Source organism: Buceros rhinoceros, unplaced genomic scaffold, assembly GCF_000710305.1.
Source record: "Buceros rhinoceros silvestris isolate BGI_N320 unplaced genomic scaffold, ASM71030v1 scaffold47024, whole genome shotgun sequence".
Classification (NCBI taxonomy): Eukaryota; Metazoa; Chordata; class Aves; order Bucerotiformes; family Bucerotidae; genus Buceros; species Buceros rhinoceros.
Window position 1 is genome coordinate 1 of NW_010407372.1, and position 11,582 is coordinate 11,582.

Here is an 11,582-nt window from a genome sequence, read left to right on the forward strand (position 1 = left end):
GGCCCCCAGTGACCCCACTCCTGTCTGCGCGGGGCCGCTGGAAGAAGGAGCCGGCGAGGGAGGTACGTCTCGAAGGGGTCGCGCCTCGCCCCGGATGCGTTAGTCCCGCAGCGGAGCACTGCGGGGCGATCGCACGCAGGTTCTGGCTGTAGCAGAGGGCGCTGCTGGCTCTTCGCGCCGGTGGGGGCGGCCAGGCAGGGGTGCGATCGGCGTGTCCCAGCAGGGACTCTAAAGCAGCCCTCCCGTTTTGAAAAAAAACCCAAAACCAAACCTGAAGAAACACAAAATTTGCACACATCTAAATCCTGAAAATACTTGTGCCCTAGGAATCTCTTGACCATATTCTCCTGTTGACTTGGATTGTGTTTCTGTGCTTCTCATTGACCAGACACAGCGAGAGGAGTCGCTTCTAGAGGAGGCTCTCTGCCCAGAAGCCACAAATTAATTTTCTTTCCTTCTAAATCAAGTGATTTTAAAGAACACCCGCACACGGTACCGTAGCAGTAATTCTGACACGTTTTTATAGACCTTTACAGCATTATAGATGTTGCATATAATCCAGATGTTCTTCAGCGGGCAGAAGAAAACCCAGAAAAAATGGAGCATTTGATCCATTTGACACTGAAATTCGTTGCGGAGCGATGCGACCTTCCTCTGTCCCACCTGTACACCATGGAATCGTTCAAACTGAAAGGAAGCCTGGAAATGATGGAGCAGCGCCTGAAAGGAAGGCAGGTGCCACCCCCACATCTCAGTCAGAGCACAAAGAAGGGTACGTAGAGACCCGCCACTTTTCTTTGAGGACCCATCACATTCTCCCAACAAATCTACTCCAGCCTTATCTCTCCCCCGCCCCAGTTCTTGACATAAGCGTGAAGCAATGCTGCTCTCTGAGAACTCAGAAGGCAGCAGCGTTCACACCAGACAGGAGCCTAAGCCTGCCGGCCTGTCTGCACTCACCGCTGGGGTTTCCCGTGTCGCTGCAGTTTCTCAACTCAACAGCAAATTCCCTTTCTCCTGTAGCCACTAGACACGGGAACTCCCCCGGGTTTGATTCTTTGAGGTGCTAAGTTTCTTTTGCCTGAGTAAAGGGTTGTTGCCACCACTAGTAGTCTGGAAACAACATTTAACCCGTTGGCAATAAAACCAAATAATGGGTGAAGAAGAAACTGCCAGTAACAGCCTTCAGCTAACAAAATCCTTAATTACAATTAATTACAGTTAAAACCTTTGTGATAGAGTGGCACAACATTACAGTTCTTAGTAACTGAGTGCTATGTGTGAAAAACTTATTTTTCCTGAAAGAACTGACACTTGACCAGCTTCTACACGCTCTGGATGCCGAAGGTTGCAGCAACGCTCCTGTGCTGCTGAAGGAAGAAAGTGCGACACAGTCTGAAGCGCGTCTGATAGAGGAAATCAGCAGCACTGAAACGCCAGAGCAGCCAAGTACCCCCGTCTATGAAATGGTCACCGTGAAGGACGCAAACCAGAAGCCACTCAAAATTGAACTCAAAATTGAATTGCCGAAGGTCAGCTCTGTCTCTGAGTGTGATCTGAGCGTTTCAAAGGTAAGCTAGAACGAAGAGTAGCCTTGTGTTTTCTGTCTAGTATCCAATTCCTAGAAATTCTCACGGCTAATTCGTTGTCAAAGTTAATCAGGTATTTTAATTTTCTTGATGTAGGATGACATAATCATTGAGGTCCCTGAAAAATACAGATTACAACTAGATCTGCCAGAACTGGTAGATGAAGAAACAGCTACAGCAGTATTTAACAAAGGAAAACGGCTGTTGTTCATCTCAGTACCCGTGACCAAGCCAGGTCCCTAGACTGTGTCCTGCCCAGTTCACAGGTGACAGAACAAAAGCCCAGAATGAGAATCCTAACCTTTAGATGGTGATGAGTTGGTTTTTTTTTTTTGACCTTCTAATCTTCAGGGTTGAATACTGTACGTGCCTTTAGAAGATGCATGTAGAAAGGAATTTTGGAGGAATACCAGCACCACCAAACTTCAGCCAAAGATAAAGACTGTAAATATTGAAGGTGTACTCGAATTCGTTAGCGGCTGTGGTGAAGAACCGGCAATGTGTACGTGCTCCACTACATCGTTCCTTTTGCCTTGTGGCAGAGCAGTAACAGCTGTGAAGCCTTTGCTGAATAAACTGATCACTGGATTCAGGTGGTTAGAGCAGCTCGCACAGGTAGTTACTGCTGGAACAACCAGCAGAGGCAGGACAAACAGTTCCACCGGTTGCCCTGCAAGCTGTTGGTGTTCTCTTTAGGACAATCCCTGCTGATCTTAACTGGCATAGGCTTTGTAGTCTTTTCAGTCACTGAATAAATACGCTTGACCTCACTTGTTACTGGTTTGTAATCGCTGAGTGAGACCATAAACCAGCAGACCTACTCTGTGCTACTCAAAACAGCTCAGAGAAACTCAAAGCTCAGCAGCACTTCGTGTGAAGCGAGCAACCAAAGATGATCTTGGAGCCCTTCAACTAGGAAAACCACCTGCATTAGTTCACACTAATACACAAAATACAGAGCAATACAAAGCAGCACAGAACAATTTAAGGTTTACTAAGCATTATCAGAATCAAGGGAAAGGGACAAACAAAGCTTCAGTGATCTTAGTTTCATGATTAATGTGTCAGTAAGTCATGATTGCCGCTTCCATGTCTCTGTACCAGTATTCCTCAGATCCCAACTGGAAACAGGCAAACTGGTTTTGAGCTGCAACTTGGAAACAGAGGCACACTAAAGAGCACTAACTCCTGGCCTTCCCATGTCTTTGTTTGAAAGACACTTAGAAGGCTGCATTGAAATACTGTCCAGGGGTTACAGCTGCAAGTGCAAGTGAAGTTCTGCCACTGCACGAGCTGAGCCGTACCAGAAGCCACCACCAGCACTCCAAGCACACACACTGGATGGCATTTTTTGAGTTGCAAGTGTTCCAGAGTCTGACAATCACTCAGAGAGTGTTTTCATAGGATTAACTATTTAGTGTTCATACTGCAGGAAGAAAGTGAAAGGTTTCTGTAACCAGAATGTGAGGTTCTGGTGAACACTGCGGCGAGGAAGCCAGGAAAACTGAAGTTCACCGCTGCACGCTGACAAAAAAGCGCGTATTAGTTTGGAACATTTAAGGTTAATAGGGTTAACAGGGTGAATTTCACTACCAGACTAGGGGGCTGAACAGCTCTGACTGGGCTATACAGTACAGTAAGGCACACGCACCTGAACAGAAAAGCACTGGAACGTGTTTTAGTAGATGTCAATTCCAAACATTTAATAGAACGCAGGTTCCCTAGAGCAAGTCTGGAACCATGATACTTTAGATCGTAAAAGAAAAACTGAAACCTTAATGCACTTTTTTGCTTAAGCCAGGCATGACAACCAAGTATCACAGCAACCAGACATTAAATAGTTCCCACAAAAATATTTAATTTCCACAGTATTTTCTTTCAATATCTTTAGTGAATTTTGTAGAACTTTACAGGAGACAGTACTGAATGCGATATACAGAACGACAGATCAGCTTTAACTTTCTTTTTCTTTAAACTTTTCTCCCTCTAATTCTCCTGGTCACTTAGTAATTACTACACAGTCATCCTTTTCACATTAACATTTCCATGTGGAAAGTGGAAATTGAGAATGTTCAGCACTGCACCCCTTTCAGGACACAATGACTGGAGTCAAGTCCAGCAGACTGTTGAAGCATTTTACATACAATATATACATGGATAGCACATTCTGCAGCTTACTGAGGCCAGGACAACACAGACAAACCAGGGAAGTACTGCAGTACCAGTGACTCACTCAGAGCTTCCCGTGTCAGAATGCCTGAAAAGAACAACGTTCCAAACGCTGGAGTCCTCCCGTGGTAAATACCCACTGATGGCATCATTAGCCTGCGTGATTTGCCTAGATTGGGTTCCAACACAGGGAGTCTCTTGAACATTCTGCAAAACAGTTGCTTCCATGGCATCATAGTCTGATACTAACTTAGCTAGAGGCAGAGCAGTTCGAGTTTTCATACAAAAAGCACAGGTAAGTGAAAGCCCACAAGAAGACAGCATGTTCCCTGTGGTATCCGAAGCCGTGACCCCACAGATATTAGTGCTCTTTCACCTTAAAGTGCTCAGAAGGGATCAGGTAGCTGAGAAGGTCCAGGTCAGTGCCAGGTTCCAAGGGAGGTCTGGAATGCCAGCACTTGGCCTTTCAGGAGCTATTCCCAGGCACTTCAGTCCCTCAGTGCAGCTGTCACGCCTGCTGCAGCAGGAGAACAGGACACTAAGGGAATTCACCTTCTGCTACTGTGGAACTACTGTACGTTTCAGTTACCATCTCATCTGAACTCCTGTGAAGAGATGTTTGCAATTCAAATTTTTGAGAACACTGAGGTCATGAAACTGCTTGGTATGCACCCCCTTGTTCACCCTAGTTTAGAACAGATGGCAGGATGCATACTGCCTGGATCGCTTTTAGGTCTGGGATGCTCAACTCTGTTTTGGAAGAGTTTGCAAGGTAACTAACTGTATAAAAATACAGTATAGCTCTAATATTGCTCTCAAAAGCACTGTTGCAAACTTTTTCTGTACAGACTGGTAATAACATTACCAGATAATATAATACATATTTAAAATAAAAAAGGAACTCTTTTAATAAATCTGAACACTAAAGTCTAAGTAGCTTGTCTAAAACAGAACAGTGTGACCCAGGAAAGTTTTGCTTGCATGGTTAAATTATAGCAGCATGGTTACTGGCTTTTCAAGGAAATTCTTGAATTCAGCAAGCCACTGTGCTCCAACTGCTCCATCTACCACACGATGGTCACAGCTGAGTGTTACAGACATCACATTGGCTACATCAAATCTGAAAGGAAAAAACCAACAATTAACACAATCCTCTGAAACTCGGTGCCAAATCAGTGCCACTAACAAAGCGAAAAAGCTTTTAGAGAGCCAGCAATGGTGGTTGGTGCGTGGTAACAGATCTTCCCCCTGTGGGCTTCTAAAAAAGATTACACTGGAAAGCAGATCATACTCATTCCTTTGCTACCATTAATGTACTTCTTCAGAAGGTACTGGAAGCACTGTGTCAACAATTATTTTTTTTAAATTATAACCTAATGGAAGTGTTAGGAAACTAGCTATTATTTAAAAATTTGAGTTCAGCTCAGTATATGCAGAATCAGATGAATACTTACCCTTTCTCATTATCAGCTGGCACTAGTCTTTTCTCTGAGGAACCAACTGCAAGGATGCAGGCTTGAGGTGGATTGATTATGGCAGAGAAATTCTTAATCCCATACATTCCTAAATTGGAAATTGTGAAAGTACCACCCTACAAGAAAAACACATTCACGGTCAAATTCACAAGAGCTGTTTCATGTGGAACATTAGGAACGTGGCTGAGACATCACAAAATAGACTTTGCTCACTCTAAGCAGGGCTTGTGAACAGAAGTCAAGGGCAGCAATGTTTAACAGCAATCCGAGTTCCTCACCTGGAATTCGTGAGGCTGCAGTTTGCCTTCTCGGGCTTTAGTCGCCAAAGAAACCACATCCTTACTGATGGAGGCCAGGCCCTTTATATGTGCGTTAAACACAATGGGGGTTATGAGCCCTGCAGGAGTGCTAACTGCAACACTAACATCCACCACGTGATTTCTGCAAGACACAAAGGGGATGCCAGTTACTCTAGCAAGATAACAAAAAAATTCTCAGAACTGTTCAGACAACTCAAAAGGTCAATTCTGCAACAATTATTTCTCCCTGTACACTAGCCTCAAAGGCAAGGTCCTTGGCACTTCAACCAAAGCTCCTCAGTCTCTGCATTACACCTGTTCCCCTCCCTCAGAATTCCAGCAGGAGGTCTGCTATTTCGCCATGAACTCTCTCCTGAACAAAGAAAGTTTCTGGCTTCGACCATATCATAAACTTACTGCCTAATAACTGTGTCCATCCATGAAGAATTTGCCTCAGGCACCTTCAAGCATGCCAAAGCAGACGCTTTAATTATGAAGTCATTGACAGAAAGCTTAATGTTATCCGAGACCTCCTGTAAATAAAGAGATTTGAGGTGTCAATTTGTCCTGATTAACTTGGATAGTCGCTGCCATGCAGCCTTGTTCAGAGAAAATGTTAGAAAACAATCAACCACCCTACTTGTGAGCATTAATATTTGAAGTCTCAAGACAATTTAGGAGGTGAATACATCTCCTTCATAACTTAAGAAGGCACAATCTTTTTTTAATGTTTGTTTTTCCCCAAACATCCTGGCTCAGAATTACTATTTTGCTTAGATTTTCTGCCCTTTTTACTCTTAAAAACCTTTTTACCCTTTTGCTCTACTTTCCAGCTACAAGAACTGGACACCAGCAAGTACAAAGTGGCCCCCTTAGAGAAGTCAGACATCAGTGCACACACTACTTAGGTAAAAAGTCGCGTTCTGTCACAGACAATCCAGAACTGATCCACAACAGGGAGAAAAGGCTCTGAAAAGACTACTTTTTCTGAGGCAAAATGGCATATCACCAAAAAGCAGGCTGGGCAAAGCTGTGAGAGAATGCAGCTTCCCCCCCCCACCCCCAGGCTGTCACCATGCCTAAACGCTTTACCTGATTGAGTTCTTTCCTTAGCACCAGTACTTCGCCCATGTTTACATCAACAGAAAGGTAGTAGTGAGGTATTGTTTGTTTAGATTGCATCAGCCGCTGAGCAATGACCTGTGGGTGTACAACAAAGCAGCAATGGAGACGAACCCACCTGGAAAATTCATGGCTGCAAACAATGATCTTGGAAAGGAATGAAACCTTCTTACCCTCCGAATGTTGCTGACAGGGATGTCTGTGAAGGTCCCCACTGGTGCTGCTGCAACTGCAGCAGCAGGAACTGCCTCTAGTGCTGGCGCCTGCAATCGGAGACAGCCAGCATAACTCACAGTGCTATCCAAACATCAACGTACAGAGAAATTCAGATCATGGGACAAGTGCTGAGACTAAGCTGCCTGTTGCTTAAGAGCAGCAGATACGTCTGTTCTCTAGCCTCGCCTCTGCAGTACCCACTAGGTTCTTTGTAAGTCTTGTATGTGATTATTTAATCAGCAGTTGAGTGATTTAGAAATGCAACAGTGACGCACATTGCTACGAAGCTCCCAGAACAGCAGGTCCTGCTGGGTGGTGGTTTTACACCCAGCAGAGGGGTGTGCTAGAGGGCACTCTCAGGCTGCGCTCAGCCACGGCCCTTCCAGCAGCACACACAGCAATACTTCCAGCACCTCTTATAAAAGCCAAGCAACGGCACAAGAACACGTCTGTGACAAGCAAATGAAGGGTGAGCAGTGCAATTGTTAGCTTAGGAAACAATTGTTTTCTTCTCATGGAAATACTAAAGGGACAAACAAAGGAAGAAAACTTCATCTGTTTCTGACAGGTTAACCTAACAGCCACCACACCCGCACAGCATCATAACCCACCAGTCCAACTGTAACAGTTCCATACAGTAGCTGCACTTTTTCAGAGCATTTCTGTCACTACAGTAACATGGCCACTCTTAGCGACCTCAAGCCTACTCACTGGAACAGCCTTTGGCGGCACAAATGACTCCACATCTTTCTTTGTGACTCTACCATCTGGTCCAGTACCTAAACGGGTCAAAGAGAAACGTAAGAGGATTTCAATTATTTGCAACAAGGCACTGCTTCTAAAGGTACCAGTTTTATTCAACAGAGAGAAGTCACTTAACAGAGCCTCTGGTGAGGAGAGCTGCACAGTCACGATGCTCCTGACAGGGAGGAACATACCTAGAGGTATGTTCCAGGCAAGTACATGCCTAGAGGAACAGACACCTGATAGTGAGCACAAGGAAGTGGAAAGGCAACTTACCTTTCACTTGGGCAAGGTCAATTCCTTTTTCTGTGGCGATTTTCTTTGCCAGGGGACTAACCAGGATCCTGCCTTTCCGAGGAGGCGGCCCTGCTGCGGGCACTGCTGGAGCGGAAGGAGCAGCAGGCTGCGGAGGAGGAGCAGCAGCAGGTGTTGCCACCACCTTCACAGAAGAATCAGAGCCATTAGCCTCAGCATCATTCAGCAAAAGCTTGGAAGGTAATTAGATTAGGACCATCTAATTACCAGACAAGATAACAGCAAAACCCCTCATTAATCTGAAAGAATTTTCAGTCTCAGAGAAGTTTCCCAGTACCAGCTATTAAATCAGAATGGGAAGGAGCCAACTAAACTGCTGAATTATACACCAAAAAAAGCTGAAAAAAATAAGTCATGCTCCCAGTGTTCAAGGATGAGACATTAGAACTGGCGCAAGAAACAGGCTGGAGAAGAGATCCTAACAAATGACTACCTGCTCCAGTTTCTGGAGGGCAAACTAGCAATCACTGCTTAGGCCGCCAGCACAAGTGTTAGCCTTGCACTCACAGAACCGTAAACATTATTGTTGGAGCCAGGGCTTCACACTGTCGGACCAGCAGAACGGTCCAGATCAGACCTCTTAATGGTCCCCATAACTAAGAAAGGTCCTTACTGGTGGAGGAGGTGGAGGAGGAGGAGGCTGTGCCTTCATGTCAGTTACTGCAGTGGCTTGGTAATCAGCAAAGGCTGGAATATCAGACTCTTTCTCCACAATAATGCAGAGAGGTGTTCCTAATGGCACATCTCTTGTTCCTTCAGGCACCAAGATTTTTGCCAAGTAGCCTTCCTCCTGCACTTCAAAGCCTGTAAGGGAAAGAAACAGAACTGGTTTGGTGCCTGATGCAGCTGAGGAGTTCCTCTAAATGCTGCTCACAAAGACTCCGGTAGCTAAAGCCCTGCCCTGTGTTTAGGAGGCAAGAGAATCCACTTCAGAGCAACTCATAGGGGAATATTTCCACGCACTGTCCTTCACTGAGAGGACTGATAAAGAAACGGAAGCTTTTTAGGAGCTCTGAAGTCTCTCCCTCCAACGGGATGAGAAGGAACTTGGTTTTTAATTGCCGCACAGCCTCACGTCCTGAGCAGCAGGGGAACAGCTAGCACAGAGGCTGCTCTGGATCCTTCCCTTGCAAGGGCAGCTCATCCGTTCTCGGCTTTGGAGTTGACTCACCTATCGTGGCTTTATCTGTCTCAATTTCTGCCAGTAAGTCTCCCTCACTCAGTTTCTCCCCGACCTTCTTCTCCCATCTCTGCACGGTGCCCATTGTCATGGTAGGTGACAGGGCAGGGAGAGTCACCTGTGAAGCCAGAGAACGCGAGAGAATCAGAACGTGGTAATCCAAAAGGAGCAGAGTTTTAACTCCTGACTAAACGATGCCAACCTAAAGGAGCAGCCAGCCTTTACTGCACTCCCTAGATCTGGCACCGTCACAGCAAAGCAAAGTGTTGTCCCCTATTGCTAGTTTGGCTGCTTTTATCGAGGCCTAAGCAAGAAAGCAAGCAAAAGCAGAGCAAGGTATCAACATATCCAAACAATTACTACCACCACCTCACTGGGAGTGTCTTGCAGCTGCTATCCTAAAGGTCTTTGCCACCTTCACAATTCTGTAAGCAAGTTTAGTAGCTAGAAGACAAGAAGCCTTTAATTAATTCTTTGTTCAAGAACTGACTTAGCCTCAGGCAAATCACAGGTATCATCTGTGGAGTGAGGTTTAGTATCTGAAATCTTTCAAAGGAACGTCACAGAAACACACACTCAAATACAACAGTGGACGTAACACTTCAATATCTAAGCAGGGTAAAAAGATTATCCACAAATACAACTCAGTATTAGTCACCCGCAAACACATCTGGTGTGTTCAGCAGAGTGTGACAGACCCGAGTTCTGCCGAGATGCACGAAGGGCCCTCAGAGTTTATTCACACTCAGCAAAGGCCTTTTGATACCTTAACTGTCCAAACAATGCAAACGTGGCAGGTCTTTCTAGGATCCATACAATCCCGGAGAGACAAGTCTCTCCTCTACTAGCAGCTCAGATACTAAAATAATTTTCTGAAGAAAGCTTTGGGGGACCTTCCAAAACACCTGCTTTAGGCAACAATCCAAGTGGCACCCACTCCTGCAGCTATAGCTCACCACCTCCCACCGCAGGCAGCGTTTATGACAGAATACCTGGAACTGGCAACATCAAAGGCAGAAAGAGAGTCAACAAGCCTTAAATCATCACCAATACTTGTCTACCTGCATATGAGGAGGGTAAGAGCTGCCGGGAGCCTGAGGAGAAGGCTGAGTTGGTGCTGAGGGAGCTGCAGCTTGAGGGGGAGGCACTGAGGCTGCAGGGGGGGCAGACGCTGCAGAATCCAGAGTATAATTTTTAAAGGCATCAATGTATTCAGGCCTAGAAAAAAAACAGAGGAGCACAAAAACAGTCAGAGTGCCTCTGAACCTTTCACACAAGGTACCCAAGAAGCCTCAGGAGGGAAAACTCAGTCGAGGGTTAGCAAAATACATACTTTTCTACTGTGATACATATTATGGACCCAATAGGAACATCTCTAGTTCCTTCTGGCACCAGGATCTTGGCCAAGTAGCATTCCTCCATGCTCTCAAAGCCAACTGTTGCTTTGTCTGTCTCCACCTTTGAGAGAGAACAGGATGTCACTATGGTAACAGAAAAGACCAGTTTGCTTAGAGCCTCCCAGTTCCGTAGTGCAGGATCACAACACACAGGTCTCGAAAAGAGACGCTGTGGCAGGAGCTCTAGGGAGCTCTGTGCTCTCTGACGGGTTAAGTGCTGCTCCTGCTCACAGAAAGCAGCAACCAGCTTTGAAAGGCTGTTAGCCACTTGTTGCCAACAGCATCTCCTGGGATCTGTGATCCCGAACCTGAGATCTGCATTCAAGTGAGGGCAACCAGGGACGGAACCCAGGATGCACACGGAGCTCGTCAGAAACGCAGCACGGCCTGTGCTCCCAGGATACCTCTGCTATGAGCTCCCCTTCACCGATCTTGTCACCCTCCTTCTTCTCCCAGCGTGCAATGGTGCCCATCTGCATCGTGGGGGACAGAGCTGGCAAGGCCACCTGTGAGGAACAGGGCAGCATTACAACCCAGACAGAAGCAGCCCCACACAAAGGGAAGACACAGATCCTCAGGGGCACAAAGCAGCGCCTGTCTGCCAACCCCAGCGGGTCAGGACTGTCCCCAGCCTGCTCGTATGTCCCCAGCACAATCCAATACTGGGGCGCTGAGATGGGGCTGGCCAAGAAAGGGAGAAGCTATGCCAGGGGACCAAGAGGGGAACAGGGCGAGCAGTGAAGGAGTCGGCACCCGATGATGGTTCAGGGACCTGGGGCAGGGCAGCGGCAGCAAGGGGATGAGAACCGCGGGCGTGGGGAGAGAAGAACCGCAGTTCCCCAGGACAAACTGAGCTGCCCAGTGAGGGGAAGCAACACCCGAGAGAAGAGAAGGGGCTGCGCCTGAGGCGGGGCGGGAGGGCGAGTCACAGGGGACACGGATGGGTCTGTCATCTGGGCGACTCCGGCGGCTACAGGGGCACGAACACCAGGGGCTGCGCGGGGGCTTGCAGCAGCGCCCAGACTGCGCGGGGCGGGGGTAGGAGGGAGCCTCTCTCCTTCTGGTGTGCCGGGAGG

At 46.9% G+C, this 11,582-nt stretch overlaps 2 protein-coding genes across 2 annotated transcripts; one reads left to right on the forward strand and one right to left on the reverse strand.

Annotated features, from left to right (window-relative positions):
* Positions 1-536: 536 nt before the first annotated feature.
* PIH1D2 (PIH1 domain containing 2) lies at positions 537-1,832 on the forward strand (the record flags this gene model as incomplete). Its single annotated transcript, XM_010134435.1, has 3 exons — positions 537-772; positions 1,306-1,571; positions 1,686-1,832. Coding segments are annotated over 3 exons (649 nt in total), but the record flags the coding sequence as incomplete, so codon positions are not given.
* A 2,761-nt stretch (positions 1,833-4,593) lies between these two features.
* DLAT (dihydrolipoamide S-acetyltransferase) lies at positions 4,594-11,012 on the reverse strand (the record flags this gene model as incomplete). The annotated part of the gene is made up of 13 exons (XM_010134436.1): positions 4,594-4,878; positions 5,213-5,349; positions 5,512-5,674; positions 5,950-6,065; positions 6,625-6,732; positions 6,828-6,917; positions 7,582-7,649; positions 7,891-8,053; positions 8,543-8,733; positions 9,101-9,227; positions 10,171-10,327; positions 10,443-10,567; positions 10,911-11,012. Coding segments are annotated over 13 exons (1,677 nt in total), but the record flags the coding sequence as incomplete, so codon positions are not given.
* Positions 11,013-11,582: the final 570 nt, after the last annotated feature.